The sequence below is a fragment of the Drosophila arizonae genome, chromosome 4 (assembly GCF_054131065.1).
Source record: "Drosophila arizonae isolate 15081-1271.41 chromosome 4, UAZ_ARI_1.0, whole genome shotgun sequence".
Taxonomy (NCBI): Eukaryota; Metazoa; Arthropoda; class Insecta; order Diptera; family Drosophilidae; genus Drosophila; species Drosophila arizonae.
Window position 1 is genome coordinate 23,955,152 of NC_142924.1, and position 16,782 is coordinate 23,971,933.

Genomic DNA, 16,782 nt, shown 5'->3' on the forward strand with positions numbered 1-16,782 from the left:
AATGTTAATGTTAAGCCGCAGCCATTGCCAGGCGCTTGATGTGTATTCCGAATGATCTCAGTCTCAAAGTAAATTCCAATATCACAGCACAGCAGACTGCAACCATAAAACTCACTCAGGCAGCGAGCGGGTTTTGAGTGCTTTTTCATTATTTTTATACCATTTTCTGCTTGGTTTTTATTTTCGAATGGAGTGCAGTTAGTTAAAACGTTGAGTAAATTGGTATTAGCTCTGTGTTTAAAACGGAATGTATTGTAAGGTTTGCGGGCTTATTCCGTTCACGCCGATCGCCACATAAACAGCAAACCGTCGCACAGCACGGCGTATACTTAACTTAATTACTTCACGAGTTCAGTGTAAAAAGGCACGTGATTGAAAAAAAAAAACAACGAAAATAATGACGCTGGCTGTAATTAGTGGACCAGCTACGGAATCTAATAATGGAGCAGTAAGTTCTTACCAATGAAAAGTGCCTTTATCAGCTCTCGACAATAAGTGCCCGATTGTGCGTGACATATTTATGAATTCATTATCGTACATCAATAATGATTGTGATTGTGGATCAGACCTTGTGGTCGTGCGCCCAGTTTGTGTGCGATTAAATTACAATTAGGCTGATATAAATCTGCCAAAGTGATATCTAAGCTGGGTGAGTCCTTGATTTGCCGCTGACATCCACTGTTTTTGGTACAGACTGTGCTTGGATTTCTGTATCTCATCTGTTTGGTCGACAGTTTGTGACGACAGTAAACAATGGCAAAGACACATCAGTCAAATCTCTTATCAGCTCACCCCATTTGGATTGCCTAGAGGTGTTTATATGATGGCAAGAAGCGGCAGTAGTCCGACGCTCATCTACCAAAAAGTTACCTAATAAGCGCGCTCTGGCAAGCGCATTGAATGGATTACTTTAATGGCTCAAATAAAAGTTATACACAATATAATTGATAACTCGTCGCCAACAACAATTGCAGTTAAGCATATTCTCATGGGATTGTGATTGTAAAATCGTGTCTGCCAACTAAACAAATTCCATTACAAAGTTGATCTCTAGACAATATAAATTACATGTTTCTCTTTATTACTGGCTAGCTGTCAGTCCGTGTGGTTCTGCGTTCTACTTCCTTAAAGTGCCAAGAACAGTGTGTTTTCCCAACGTAAAGATAATTGCAGTAACGTAATCTAATTCAATACGTAATGGAAATTTAAAACCAGAACAGCATTTCTTATCGTGTTTGATTATTGACCATAAAAATTGATATTGCATTGGTTTAATATCCCCAGTTCGATTTCCAGCCATTCTTTTATTCAAACTATTTTTTTTTTGTAATAGTATCATTGCTGTAAGTAAGTATTTTAAATAATACACAGCTGATAATAGCAAAAGTAGCTGGCAATAGTAAACTAATCAGTCGGGGGAATGCATGACTTTTGCTTAAAGGAACATATGGCATATGGCGAATCTGTCGGATCGGCGCTTCTGATTTATAGTGTATCGGAATGGAATGGAATGGAATGTTGATGAGTTCCATAGTTGTTTATTAATTACAAACTCTAAGAACCGATTTGATTAGTTACACTCTGATTAGGTTAATTTGCCAATAACAAAGTCGCAAGATACGCGGCTGGCCAATGTTACTTTAGGAGCGAAAATATCGTCTAGAAATCAGTTCCGCAGTGATTATTGAACGGAGTGAATTAATTAGGAGCAAGTGATATACATTCGACAATGGATATATACGAAATGTCAGCTGATGCAGAAATGAGAACTCTATCGATAAGCAACGAACCTCACTTACGCTCTCAACAGGATCTTCGACTTGAGGTAAACAAGTATTGGGTTAAACCCTGTGAGTCTGGGACTTACCGACATTTTGACAAATAACACGTCGTAGGCTCTCAGATATGTGTTTCGTTTATCGTCCAATGAGCTTAATGGAGAGTCGGCTTAGCAGCTCAGGCATGCGGCTTGCATACGAAAGTGATACGTATATATCTGTACATGTTTATCTGAATGGAGCATAGTACAAATTTTTGTTTATTGTTTCTATAGAATTAAGTTTAGCCACGGTCGGCTGTGTTTTTATTCTTTTGGCTTTTGTGCGAGCTAAATAATAAAATAAAATCATAATATAAATGAATGTAGCAAATGTGGGCAACCGGTTTTCTGACTAAATTTAGAATGCATTATGTCTCCGGTCTCTGGCAGTTCTGTATGCAAATAAATTTCTCAGATCAGCTCAGCTCAGCTCAGCTCAACTTAAAGCTAATTTGCACGCCAGCTACAATATGGATAACAGTTGGAAGGAATTGCAGTAAATAAGCAGTCAAGTACGACTTGATTTTGATTTGTGCGATGAGCGTGTGAACTTGGATTTGTCGTTTTGTTTTTCTATAAATGAAGCAGCTAAAATTGTTGATATCATTGCAAAGGTCACAAAAATTAAGTCCATTTTAATCGCGCTTTTCAAGCGAATATAATTCGCATTCAAAACACACAACTTACGCCTTGGGGCGTATGCGCGATGTCCAGCCAAGCTGGCGCACTGTGAGTGTTCGTTAAGTGGCTTAGATTTGACGACTACAAGTGTTTCGTAGATTGAACGCGACTTGTCAACACTGCCCGCTAGATGGCGCCAATAGCCGCTGCGCAAAAAAGTATGCAATACTAATTTACGCGACAAAATAAACTGAAACGGAAGTTCAAATGCGATGCATTTAAGATTTGAAATTTGAAAATAATATTCATCATACTGACTTTATGACTTTATAAGCTAAATATTAGATTAAATTAAAATTAGCATTAGAATTTTTTGAAACACAATTTTCCTATATTAACAATCGAAAAGGAAGCGTTCAGTCTCTAATTCATTGCATACATACATCCATTAGATATATCATATGCACATACTGATTTGCGATTGGAATTCATGCAAGGACAAAGGTTCAGGTTGACTTCAATGCCATTTTTATCTAATCCGCTCTCTTGATGGATTTTGATTTCAAAAGCTAAAGTCGGTCAAGTTGAAGCTATTTCTAATTTCTTCAATTGCTTTTTGATCCGCAAATAATAAATCGGAATCAGAAAAGTTTCCATATGCTCGCAGCGATCTGGTTTGCTCCGGTTATATGTTAGACGAGATCGGTATCGATTCGATTTTTGCAGCTGTCACGTTTCGAATTACACATAAATAAATGCGCCGCAAAGAACCTACATAAATTGATTTAAATTTGCAGTTGTTTTATAGACACATTTCCATTTATTTGCTTATATACGAGCACGTATTCAATTTATATACATACATACATATTATATACTTTCCTTGTCTTAATCGATGTCAATGCGTCGATGTTGCGTTTTCACATTTTCGGCAATCAATGGCCAATTACTTGCCTTGCTTCGGGTAAACGTCACACAATTCAATTGATACCTAATTGGGCGAGTGACAGAAAAGTTATTTTTATCAGCCAAAGGGGAAATTGCGGAGAGGCAAATGCAACTTCATGACGTTCCGTTCCATTCGGTTTTGCGCAGTTGGATATTTTTACATATTTTCGCCAAGCTCGGCCCCAGTGAATGAACGACCCTTTCTATTTCTGTCTCTGTTAGGGCCCTCTTTTATCTAACGGCATCGCTAATTAATTAGAGCATTATTTGCTATGCATATTGTGGAGAGTTTTCCATGTATCGAATGCCTTATCTACAATGCCTGCACATTACTTATACAGCAATATACATATATAACCAATAGCTACCATAAGTTGCAAAAATAAATACAAATAAATAAATAAACAAACAAGTTTTTTTTTTTTTGTTTTTTTTGTTTTTTTTTTTTTTTATTCTTATCGATATACAAAAATTATATTGATTTATTGCAACTTATTGTTGTCAACTATTTTTGGGTTTTTATACACACATAAATAAATTATATTTGTACTCAACTTTTAACCTTTTTCTCGCTCTATATATTCGTATTTACTTTAACTATTCAGTTAGGAACATGTGTCGTTAGCAAAGTGAATGCACATGATAATGCTAGCGGGGTGGATTGTTCGAGCAGGGTATTGTTATGAGTCGACTCTGTCGATTGATAGATTTCGATTTCATGATTGCGTTACTATTTGCTCGAGAGAGCGAGAGTTTCGGATTCATGTATCAAATAAGTGCAGCGGAACTGAGAATATTGGATAGTCCCCGGTACGCCCATATGAGTGCCGAACAAGTTTCCTTTCGATGGAAGTTTACGTGTTCATTATCAAACACGGAACTGGACGGGCTCTCTCCCTCTCTCTCACTCTCCGTCGCTCTCTGTGCGTCTCTCGCGGCTTCACGCTCTCTTTTCTCTGGCAGCTCAATCGTCAAATCGTGCATTTTTACTCGCTCGTTTTTACGCGAAGGTTGGCATTCTTGTTCTGTTTGTCAAACCGTGCGGTTGTCAGAACTTTGAAAATTTCTTTGCAACGTCTTGGCAACGTTTTCAATTTCGCTCGACACAAAGAAAATAAGGCTGAGAAGAAAATTTTGGTTTTCTTTCGAAGCTAGAGCGGTCGCAAGTGTTGAGAATTGCATTAGTAATATTGCATTTTATCTTTTTACAAAATTAAATAAACCAAAAAAATCGAGTCTCAATTTTTGCACTAAATTTCCCCATTAAATTTTATTTTGTATCGCAAAAAGTGTTTGGAAATTGCTGGAAAACGCACTGCAACGCGTTGACCGAGAGTTTACAGAATACATTAAGCGCGCGACAGTTGCCATTGCCGACAGGATAACAGGACCAACTGGATTTTCGCTGCGGTGAAAATGAGTTTTCACAAAAGCGACTCACGCACGCCGCTCGCACCGGCGGAATATACTGTAAGTACCATACCCAAGTGGTTCGTGAGGCCTTCAAGTTCCGAGTTCCGGTTTCCGACTTATGTTAATGAGAGAACTCCCTCGGGGGGTTAATGTTGGGCTCGCCTGATGACGACAGAGGCACTAGGTTGTTGTTATCTGAAAACCGTTAGAGTTGTCTGTAATGACAGTTGTGTTCCCATTCGACTGGTTCACTCAATCGTATTAGAATGAAACGTAATCTGCATTAGACCAATTGATAATTATTTCTCATGTCATATGTTGGCATATTTAATTTACGTTCTGAGTCAGAGTGAATTCCACCTAGCTCGGTCTTACTTGATTCCCAGAGATAGTGAATCATGTGACATATCTATTTAATCAAGTGTCATTTGACCATAAGCATTCTATATATATAGGGATTACTTCTAAACCTTCTAGAACTCTTTGCTGCTTTTTTCATTGATTGATCGAATTGGCATGCAAATCGTTTACCTTGCATGATATGATAACGAATTGAGGAATCCCAAAACTGAAGTCTAATTTCGGGGATGTTTCTGCTGCGGCTACTGTTGTCGCTATGAGAAACACACTTAAGCATTTCCACCCTCGCTCGCTCTTAGTCCTACAGCCAAACAATGACTTTTGCATGCTCGTTCCTGTTGTAATTGCTGTTGTTGTTGTTGTTGCTAATGTTTGTTGTCTTTGTTTGTGAGCAGTGGAATTTTCCACTCGCAGCCTGTGCGAGCGCCTTGCATTTTTATGTTTGCCTGGCTGGGACTCGAGTTCGGTGCGCAAATGCTCAAGGGGACGAAGTAGGGCATGTTGCTCGCCGTCTATGCCGACGACGACGTCGACGTTGTCGTCTTTCGTCTTTCGTCTACCTACCGCGTCAGCATATTTCAGGGTTTACATATTTGTGCTGAGCGCGTTTACGATTTCGTGGCAATATGCACAAAAATCATGGTATTTTGTACTTTGACTCGAATACTCTGTCTGTCTGTCAGTCTGTCTGCTAGTCTGTTAGTCGGTCAGTCGCCCGATCTGGCGGTCTGTCACTCGTGCTGCTGGTGCGCAAGCGCCGCCAGTGAATTTGCTGAGTTTGGTTTTCACTAAGTGGCACAATTTAAAATTCGATCGCATTTGGTAATTTTCCATGCCATGAGCATTCATGTCGCATTGAGAAAGTGTGGCCAAACTCTCTCGACTCTGGCACTGCAAATATCGCTCGTGTTCTCTCCGAGCCAACCAACTCCGCTGCACTTGAAACCCGACTGCCGCACAAATTCTGTTAGGGGCTCAGGTAAACAGAGTCTCGAATGGGTTCTCTAATTGCTGTTCAGTTGTGAGCAGCTTGTGCTCGGATCGAATCCGTTTCAATTTGCGCTTATTAATGCTGTCTCTGATTGGTGCCTGTCGCAGCTGGAATATCGAAATTGTATCCCCCTCATGGACTTGCCGCCCCATTGACTATCTTATCTGAGCGTTGCTTGGCGCCTAAAATGCATTTTCAATGCATTTGCCATACGCCCCGTGCGACAATTCGGCGAGCATACCTAGCCATAAATCGACGTGTTTGCATTGACTGATTGCTAACAGTTATTTAGCTAGAACTCGACTGTGCCGAGTTCAGTCGCAGCCGCAACAAGCCCCGCTCAGCCGACGCGGGGCGCCACGTGATGCACTATTCGTTTGTGCTTTATATATGTACATATGTATATTCGCTGCTTGCATTTTAGCCAGTTTTGTAAAAAATTTTCCATTACAAATTGTTGGCTTTGTTTGTTTTTTTTGTGCTGCTTGTGCCGTTTTCGATTTCATTTCCCTGCTGCTTCTGTTTCTCTTGCTGTTTCTGTTCCACTCACTTATGTAAGTTCAATGGCATGCAGTTGGAACTATGAAGAGCCCGTAGACGCAGAATTATGGAGCTTTAGAACTGCCCCAGCTCTAACGCTCCAAAGGTGCCTTTTAATTAGATGTGAGACATGAAGGCATGTTGCTGCCAGCCCTGTACGCCTGCGAATGTGCGAATTTGCTTAGTTAGTCATTGCACTTATAAGGGGGTGGGTGAGAGGGGTTGTTGAGTGTGCTAGGGCAGAGTGTGGGCCATTTCGTCATATCGTGCAAACACGCATTACAAGACTAGAAAATAATTATTTACACTTGCAGCGCAATTTTGTAATAGCACGTACTAAGATTACACTGAGATTTTTGCGCTGCGGACAGTGTTTCCTCTTGTGGTTCTTATCGGAGTTATTGGAATCAATTTGTATGCTATCGCTATCGAAATGCACACATTAGGAAATACCTACGATAAACTAGGAATTCAGTATTGATTGATGGGCTACCAACTTTGTCAATTGTTGTATCGATTTAATAAAAAAGATTAAATTTGCATTTGCCATTTGCCATTTGCCATTTGGCCATAATCACGTTTACTTTGACTTTAGTACATTTCACGATTTTCTGCGTCATCTTGGGGTTATATTAGCTGTAACATTTGGCATGCTGTTTGCTTTAGGCTGACTATACAATGCATACTTGACAATCGGCACTATAAATAGAATATTCTCATTGCATGCCTATGCAATATATCAATAAGGTATATTGTTTCTATAATATAATACGGCTACGCTTGTAGAATAAATCATTTCGCAAATATTTAAAACTAGCATCTCTCTACCTATCAGCTGGGTAAAAATAAATCAAATAAACCTTCATGATCTTATTAAAGTTAAAGACAAAAATTTTTATATATGTATGTAGTTACCCTTTCCTGCTCACAATCCTCAATATTATATCATGTGAAATCCGCTTAACAATGAAACTCTTTGAAATTTTCGCAATAACTATTTCTTTAGTTTTCATTTGTTCAATTTAATGTTCATTTGATAAAAAATTATTTCTTATCACCGCTTCTCTAGCTCCCAATTCGCCATGGCTTGCATTTCTATCGTCAGTTGCGACCATATTGAACTTGAAGAGCCCCAGCGACACGTGTCGATCGCTCATTTCGCTGCTCTCTCTCGGGGAGCGGGAAGCTTGTTTGCAGTTCGCTTTTGAGCTCCATTTGCGTTAATGTTGTTTTGTTCACATGCTTTGTGCCTTACTTTATGCATTTGTATACCCTCAACCCATTGCAAATGGGAAGTCGGGGTATAATGGTTTTGAGCAAAGGGAACGGGCAGAAGAAGGCCCGGCGAACGCCATAAAGTATATACGTTCTTAATCTGCGTGACGAACTGAGTTATAGCGATACACCCATGACCGTCTTTCAGTCCATTCTTATGATGTCAGAGATCTGGTAAAAATGAAATGAGATATATAAATTTGTATTGAGAACTCATCCCATTTTGGCTTGCCCACTGTAGAAGCTGGAGATATCAAATTAACATCCTACTTCTGTGAAATGAGGAAAGCGATTTTTTGCCTTCTCCTGTATTAAAAACAAAGTGTTTTGAATAAAAGCTACTTTTACATTGACAGATTTACGCATATGAATATTATTAATGCAAGTCCTCCTAATAGAAAGAATAAAGGCACCCACGAAACAGCTCAAATTAAACTGCGCTGCTAGCAGAGCTCTTGCTTATGAATCAGAAAATCATGGAGAGACTAGAGTTCTTCCCAGGGGAGTTCAGGGCATCTTCTAGTCAGGCAGTCTCGAATCGTTTTCATTTTGCTCGTGTTATTTGGGTAGCTGTTGCTGCTATTTGAATGCGGGTACAAATTCTAGACCCTCCAACAAAAGACCACACGCTACGCTAAATGCGGAAAAAAATTGTCAGCACTGTAAATGTTTTTTATTTTAAACTATTGCACAGTATATAATGTTGCACGCGACAAAACAGTTGACTGTCTCATTGGGTGACTGGCTGCCGGATTGGCTGGATATTATTATTATTGTAGATGCACTGGCGCCACAATGCAGCTGAGTTTCTGCCTGCCCAGCTGTCTAATTATTGCGTAAACTATTTTTATTTCGAACTTGTGATGTGAAGCGATGATTATAAGCAATTATTGTTATGCCATATACTTAAACACTAAATAAGGCACATTTTATTGCTCGAATGTTGGCTTTTGTCTATGGAAAACTAGGGAATTCGTCGATTTACAGCTCTAGGAATTTCTGTGTTAATCTCGATGCAATATGGATAAACAGGGTGTGATGTCGGTATCCATATGCATGTCTATTATATACTAAGATTAGAGTCTTTTATTAAAATTGAATCCATGTCATTTATTAAATATATTTTATTAACAATACAACTTAATGAAAAAGAAAACCAGATCTGTTGCAAGAGGACTTAAAATATGTTCGAAAAATTATTTATATACATCGGTATTATTTATAAATAGTATATATGAATATATGAATGTTTCTCGAGGGTATCTATCAGTCTGAAATTGATTCGAGAATAGTGCTTATGCGCTTACGCTTATAGCACTCATATGTTTGTAGTCCATAAAAAATGTCAACTGATGCGTTAAACTGTCAAGTTCCATTTTGGCATGTGCTACATTTGTTTAAGATTATTTCTAAAAGTGAAGGGAGTGAAACAATGGAATGGAGGTATACCTATACTAAGGTTTATCAGCTTCCTATGAACCGGGAGACTTAAGGAATAAATAAATTTCTTTTTCAATTCGAGTTTATTTTAAAATTCAATATTTAAATTTTTTTTTTTTTTTTTTTTTTTTTTTTTTTTTTTTGTGTTTTATTTGTTTGTATATATATTTTAAGCGCTGAATCTGTACAATGCAAGTTTAGTACCTTAACAACACAATTAGAATTTTTATATAACACCTAACCTTCTGATGTATTCAGGAGGACTTACAAATATATATTTACAAGTATCCCTAAACGACTTATCTCATATTTTTGGCAAAACCCAAGCGTTTTAATCGCCTTAGTGGTCTCGCAGGAAGCAATCTTCTCGCTAGTCTGCTCCGGTGTCTAGCCAGTCTGTCACTATTTAAATGTATCTATTTTTATACTCATTCACGAAAGTGAATCAGTATATTGGTTTTGTGCAATGTCCGTCTTGCTGTCCGTCCGTCTGTCCGTCTGTCCGTCCGTCCGTCTGTCCGTCTGTCCGTCTGTCCGTCTGTCCGTATGAACGCAATCTATTTCGGCGCTATTGAAGCTAGAGACTTGAAATTTGGAACACATACTCGTGTATATCTCCGATTTATAAAGTGTTAAAATTTTCCCGATCCGCCCTCTAGGGGCGTGGCAAATCGGAAAATGCATTTTCCGATATACCAGAAATCATGTTTGTTGAAGAGCTAGAAAGCTGAAACTTGGTATGTAGGTCCGCGTTGACCACCCAAGATTACGAGCTATGGCGGATATATCTACGCCCATTGGGGGCGTGGCAAATCGGATAAAACTGTATCTCCTAAAGTTGTAAACCTAGAATGCTGAAATTTTGCACGTCAGCTAATGGTATGATTCTATAAAGTCTGAAGATAAATTATAAGTCTACGCCCGTTGGGGGCGTGGCAAATCGGACCTGAAGATATAGTGATTTTTTAAATTCTCCTATATTTTGGACACTATTGATGGCAGAGACCTCAAATTTTGTATATATACTCGGACTGATCACCCAAGACCAAAAAGTTTTGTCGGATATATGTCCGCCCACAGGGGGCGTGGCAAACCGCAAAAGTTTATATCCTAAAGTATAATAGCTAGAAGCTTCAAATTTGGATAGTTGAGTTACTGGTAGCCTCCTCTATCGATTCCCCAAAAATAATTTTAAAAAAATAAAATACCCTGTAATTTTCACATTTTTTTAGGGTAAGCATTCAAACTTTGCAGTTAGGGTAACGTTATCTCTTTCTAAAAACTGACCAAAAATGAGGTGTCTACGCCCAGTTGGGGCGTGGCAAATCGGAAAAACCTGTATATTCTAGAGTATTAGAACGAAACTTAACTACTAAATTGTTGATGGGATGTGAATGAGTATTCCGCAGTCGGTAACGCCCGACTGCAACGTTCTTACTTGTTTTTATATTTAAAAAACGATTTGTAGCGAATAACAGCTAAATTTTGTATTACTCAACGTTCAAATGTCACTAGACATTGAAATTAAAATATTTATTATGTATTATATAATAAACGTCAAAACCGAGCGCGTTCGGCCTTGCTGCAATTGCCGCGGAAATGTTTGTAAAAAAAGTCGTTGCCTACTTTTCTGCGCGCCGGCGCTCGCCGCTGTTAAGTGTGGCGTGTTTGTTGCAGTTTCGGCTAAACGAACATAGATGGCGGTAGCAAATGTACAATAAGTATACGCACTGTTGCCTGTCGTTGTTTATTTGACATAATTCGTTTATCTCATAAATAATTCAAAATAACAAATTTTTTATTTTAATTGAGCTAAATGTGGCGAATAAATGGGTTATTTATGCTGCAATTTTCTAATAAAAAAAAAAAATAAATAAATAAATAAAACATACATCTGCCCCTTGCTTTAATTCTGGACAATTTCAAACAAAAATACAAATCATGAAAAATTACTAAAATCAAGCTGGCTTTTGGCTCTATTTGTGTATTGCCTGCCGTCGTAAATATTTTTCGCACATTTTTTGCGCAAATTTACAGTTTCCTCATTAATTTTATCTACGTCGCACTTACCATAGGCGGATCATGTCGCTTACGGCGTCGCACTGATTTCGATCAATTTATATGTGGGAGCACACGTTGATATTGTACCTATTTTTTAATAGCAGCGCGCACGATTCTCTTTCTCCGTTCTCCGATCCCCGTCCCTCTGTCACTCTCACTCTCTCTCTCTATCTCTTTCTCTATCTCTCTGCCTTGCTAGACACACGTGTGAATATATAGGAAACAATAGCAGCAGACAAAACATTCAATGACGTCATTTTTAATGCGGGCATTCTGTATGCTGCTGCAGCCCAAGCAGTGTATCTCAGCAGTTACAGCTATAGCTGCCGAAAATCTCGTTCTGAGCTCTCCCACTACTGGCACCACTAAATGGCTGCTCAGTTCGGAAAAGGCGCCCCTTCTGATGCAGCAGTCTCTGCTGCTGTGTGGGTTCCTGTGCTGCTCTGCGTCTACTATTTATTTTCAAAGCTATTCGCAATATACCGCAGACCACTCTCGCTGTGGCCGCTGCTGTAGTTGTCGCTTTTCATTTTGGCAACAAAAGTGCATATAAGCGGACGACATTGGCCGTGGACGCGAACAGATTTGTATCGTCACTCACTGGAACTGCACGTGAAAACGTCGCGCATGTCGCTTAATCGCTCGATCTTGAATTTGATCTCGAAATCGACTGCGAAAAGCGCAACGCCTTCAAGCTGAACGCCACCGCCGGAAAGCCGCCACTGCCGCCGCGTCAGCAGCAGCCGCATGAGCAGGAGCTGAGCAGCTTTGGCCCTAGGAAGCACGAGACGCGTTTATCCAGCGGCGTGCTCAGTCGCCACAAGCTGAAGATGTCGCTCAAACGCGGCGGTCCACCGCCGGCGCCGTCAAGTGGTGCTGCCACAATGACCACATCATTGAGTGGCGCCAGCATGGATCAGCAGGTGCGCCTGAAAAGCTGAAAATGAACTGCTTGCTGTGTACTGCGTGTGTGTACGCGTTTGAACGCATTTTGCTTCTTCCGCATAGCAGTTTGTCTATTGAACTTGAATATTGCGCATACGGCGCGTGGTGCCAAAAATTGTCTCAATGCGCTGCATTGTCGGGTGTTTTGTTTATCGGAACATTACAGTTGAATCGCTCAAGTTTTTCGATCCGTTCGCGTCTAGTGATGTAAACTGTGCTCGCTTGACCTTGCGCACTGAGATTCTCAAGGTCATCTGGCTGCATATCCAGCAACAAGTTACCAAGATGCCGCTCAACTCTCGCCGCTGGCCATAAACTGACGAAAACAATGTTCGCACCAACAAATACGTAAATAATTTTTGGCATAGGTGCATTTCTCTGCACTGGCAGCTAGTAGCTAGTGCCAGCAGCAGCAGCTGGCCGATTTACATAAGTGCGCGCTCTCGTCCTCTCTCTCTCTCTGTTTCTCTCTGTGCAGTGGCATTTGATTCATTGCACTAGATCAGTTGCTCAATCGAATTCTGACGATCGGCGATCTCTTTTGCAGAAAATTCCGACGGTTGTGACGGTCTACGACAGCGAGAGGAAAAATGGCAACAGGAACAACGCGAGCATGGGCCAGCCCAAGTGAGTACCTTTCATTTAAGTTTTCGATGCCGTGGCCAACGTAGCTATATCGCGCATCCGACTCAAGAACCAATCACTCCTACAACTAGATACAGATTGTGCACTCGCTGTACAAGATGTACAAGAATGTCGATAACAATTCCTCGACTACAATGTTCGAAATGTATTCATCCTCGGATAGGTTCATCCGCTCCGACATGGCCGATGTGCCTGCCCAGCAGGCGGCGGGCTCCACCCTCCCTTTGGTGTTGACGCGCAAAAAAGGCGGCGACGATGGCGAGGACGGCCTCTACAATCCCTTCGAGCATCGCAAAGTGGAGCACCCCACATCGTAAGTATCAAGTAGCAAGTATGAAAATTAGCTCGGAGAAACCTTAAATTCAGTTAAGGACCCAATGTCCTTTGCACCGGGTGTACGGGTGTATGCATAATGGTATCTATGGCAATGTGCAACACAATCGAATCAAAAGTCTGTTCTCGAAATATCTTATATAAACAGCTGATATTTGCTATAGATAAATCAGTGACTAACTATTTAATTAACGTCATTGAACTTTTGCCTAGACTTTGATTTCTCTGCTTGGCTTTGTGGTTTCAACGAAAAGGAAAAAAACGGAAATACATTTGAAATTCTATTGACATTGTCCTTGGACTTTTGCCGAAAAGCTTTTAAACTAAAAATAAAGTAAATTCGCAAATAGAAACGAGAACAGAATACGACAAAAACAAAAACAAATGTCGAGATAATGCTGAACGATTCGTTCGCAGTGCAAAATTCAAAATGTAGCTGTGGATGAGAATCGCAGAGAGAGGGGCAGGCGCGGCGTCAAATCATTGGCGCTGCACTGCCAGAACAAAAAGAGAATGTTGGGTTAGGCAAACTAAGTTTAATACAATCTAGATTCGACAATTTCGATTCATACTTTAGAATTGACTCACTAACGAACTGCTCTAAACATAGAAATACAATTTATAATTTTAATTATGAAATTTGCGGCTAGTTGGCGCACTGGTATAAGAGTGTGAGTGTGTGTTCATACATACGTGCATGCAATGCGCTCTCTATTATATATCTCTGACCATGCGAATCATCGCTAGAAACGCAGCAGTCGGCAGTGCTTTGGCAGAGTTCTCTGATAGTCTGTAAATATTTGAATGCAACTTAAGATAGTTTATTTATTTTTGGCAGCCAGACGGGATTTGCGTAATATAGATATTATTTAAGTATTAGATGCATTGCATGCCAATTTTTACTCGAGCTCATTTCGATTTCCAGTGACCTGGAGACCTTTGTGCATCTGCTTAAGGGCTCTCTGGGCTCCGGCATATTGGCCATGCCCATGGCCTTCGCCAATGCCGGTCTGTGGTTCGGCCTGTTGGCCACCTTTGCCGTCGGCACCTTGTGCACCTACTGCGTCCACGTGCTGGTCAAGTGTGCCCACATACTGTGCCGGCGTCGCAAGATACCCATGATGGGTTTCGCCGATGTGGCCGAGCAGGCCTTCCTGGATGGCCCGCCCGCCCTGAATCGCTGGTCCCGCTTCATACGCTTCATGGTGAACACGTTTCTGGTGATCGATCTGCTGGGCTGCTGCTGCATCTATCTGGTGTTTGTGGCAACCAATGTGCAGCAGGTCGTCGGCGTTTACATGGACACCGAGCTGAGCGTGCGCCTGTGGATTGTGATTGTGTCGGCGCCCTTGGTGTTCATGTGCCTGGTGCGCAATCTCAAGTTTCTGACGCCCTTCTCCATGATCGCCAATATTCTGATGTTTGTGGGCATTGTCATAACGTTCATCTACATGTTCTCGGATCTGCCAGCGCCGTCTGAGCGCGCGGGCATCGTGCCGCCCGCACAATGGCCCCTCTTCTTCGGCACGGTCATCTTCGCCCTCGAGGGCATCGGTGTAGTCATGTCCCTGGAGAACGACATGAAGAACCCCAGCCACTTCATTGGCTGCCCCTCGGTGCTTAACTTCGGCATGGGTCTGGTCATCGGCCTCTACACACTCGTCGGCTTCTTCGGCTACCTCAAGTACGGGGACGAGACCCAGGCGAGCATAACGCTGAACCTGCCACTGGAAGACAAGTGAGTAGCGAGCGAGCGAGCGAGCGTGAGCGTGGTCCTATCGAGCTATTTATTTTCGATTCATATTCTCTCTTGCAGATTGGCTCAGTCCGTCAAGCTGATGATTGCCATTGCCATATTCTTCACCTTTACGCTGCAGTTCTATGTGCCAGTCAGCATTCTCTGGAAGGGCATCGAGAGCAAGATTCCCGCTGCCCGCCAGAACGTGAGCGAGTACGGCATGCGAGTGGGCCTGGTGGTAAGTCTAATTAGATTGCTCAATGCACTGCCAATAACTCACTGTGGAATTTCTCTATCTGCCAGTGCCTGTGCTGCGGCATTGCAGTGGCGCTGCCCAATCTCGGGCCATTCATCTCGCTCATCGGCGCCGTCTGCCTGAGTACGCTGGGCATGATCGTGCCAGCGGTCATCGAATTGGCTGTGTACTACGAGGAGCCCGGCTTCGGGCGCTTCAAGTGGCGACTGTGGAAGAACTCCGGCCTGATACTGTTCGGCATTGTTGGCTTTGTGACAGGCACGTACGTGAGCATACGCGAGTTCCAGGCCGAGTTCGATGGCGGCCATGGGGGCGATGCACAGTGAGCGGCCGCCGAAAGATTATGCTAATTTACTTTAGATTAGTTTTAATAAAACTCTTCTAAGCACAGGGATATCTAAGTTAAGTTTTTAACTAATTTTAGGGCTAACCAAAGTTTTATAAGATTCTCCCTCTGCGACACTTTCACCTACGTTCCCAATCAATGCCCCGCCACTCTCATTTATCCATCCACCCTATTAAAACATCAAAATAAATCTATAAACCGATTATGTTCTAACATCATGAGCCTCATTCAAGCTAATCAACAGGCGGCTATCTTGCAACCCCTCTGCCCCTATACCCCTCTGCCTTTCTACCCTTAAAATTACTATCATCCAAGCAAAGTATTTGATTTAGTCGATGCCGCATTACGAACAGTAATCGTGGCATCACATTTATTTAGAGAATTCTTCCAAAAGTGATTTCGTAAACGTAGTGATCTTTTGACAGCAAAATAAATCGTAGTTAAAGTAGTTGTAATTAGTTCTTAGCCGAACTAAATTAGTTACACACACAACAAGAGGAAACAAAACAAAAACTGACAACACACAAAACATGAACGCATGTGCAGAACCAATGTTAGTTTCGTTATATTTTTCGTTCATTATAATATCATTGAATTTCTTAATTTGTATGCCCTATTCTATTATTCATGACATATATATATATATAAATGTATACATACGTATCCTAAATGACACAAATTGCATCATTTGCAAATAAAATTTTATTTTCAAAATAATTCAAATACCACATTCGAATTTTATTTAGTTTTTCTAGATGATATGAACTGGAAAACAAAACTTAATCAGTATAAACCAAAAGCAATTCAAAATTTGTAATAAAATCCAATAAACTAATACAATTTAATATAATAGTACTTGTGTATTCCTTTCAAATTTTATATATTTTCAACTGTGCCCAATAACGGATTTCCGGTAGGCATTCTTATCCAGATCGACCATTTCTCTTCTCTCTCTCTCTCTCTCTCTTGTCCACAGACAATCATAGCGTTATATATACATGCATAAAGAGAGAGATAGAAAGGGACAGAGAGAGAGAGAGAGAGAGAGAGA

The 16,782-nt window shown here is 40.9% G+C and overlaps 1 protein-coding gene and 1 long non-coding RNA gene across 6 annotated transcripts; one reads left to right on the plus strand and one right to left on the minus strand.

The window, feature by feature from the left end:
* The first annotated feature begins 126 nt into the window (after positions 1–126).
* On the plus strand, positions 127–16,448 carry LOC108613925 (proton-coupled amino acid transporter-like protein acs). 5 transcript variants are annotated; one of them, XM_018007729.2, is made up of 7 exons: positions 4,388–4,572; positions 4,679–4,858; positions 12,961–13,040; positions 13,222–13,371; positions 14,317–15,129; positions 15,208–15,367; positions 15,433–16,448. In XM_018007729.2, the coding sequence occupies exons 2-7, from the start codon at positions 4,805–4,807 to the stop codon at positions 15,709–15,711; spliced, it is 1,536 nt and encodes a 511-aa protein (XP_017863218.1). In that variant the 5' UTR covers positions 4,388–4,572; positions 4,679–4,804; the 3' UTR covers positions 15,712–16,448. The 5 variants fall into 5 exon arrangements, with proteins under 5 accessions (XP_017863219.1, XP_017863214.1, XP_017863218.1 ...); XM_018007730.2 differs by lacking the exons at positions 4,388–4,572; positions 4,679–4,858 and adding an exon at positions 127–448; XM_018007725.2 differs by lacking the exons at positions 4,388–4,572; positions 4,679–4,858 and adding an exon at positions 1,638–1,825.
* LOC149269459 (uncharacterized) lies at positions 4,644–8,151 on the minus strand. Its single transcript, XR_016270042.1, has 2 exons — positions 7,608–8,151; positions 4,644–6,853 (listed from the first exon to the last, which is right to left on the minus strand). It is a non-coding gene; the product is annotated as an uncharacterized LOC149269459 (long non-coding RNA).
* Positions 16,449–16,782: the final 334 nt, after the last annotated feature.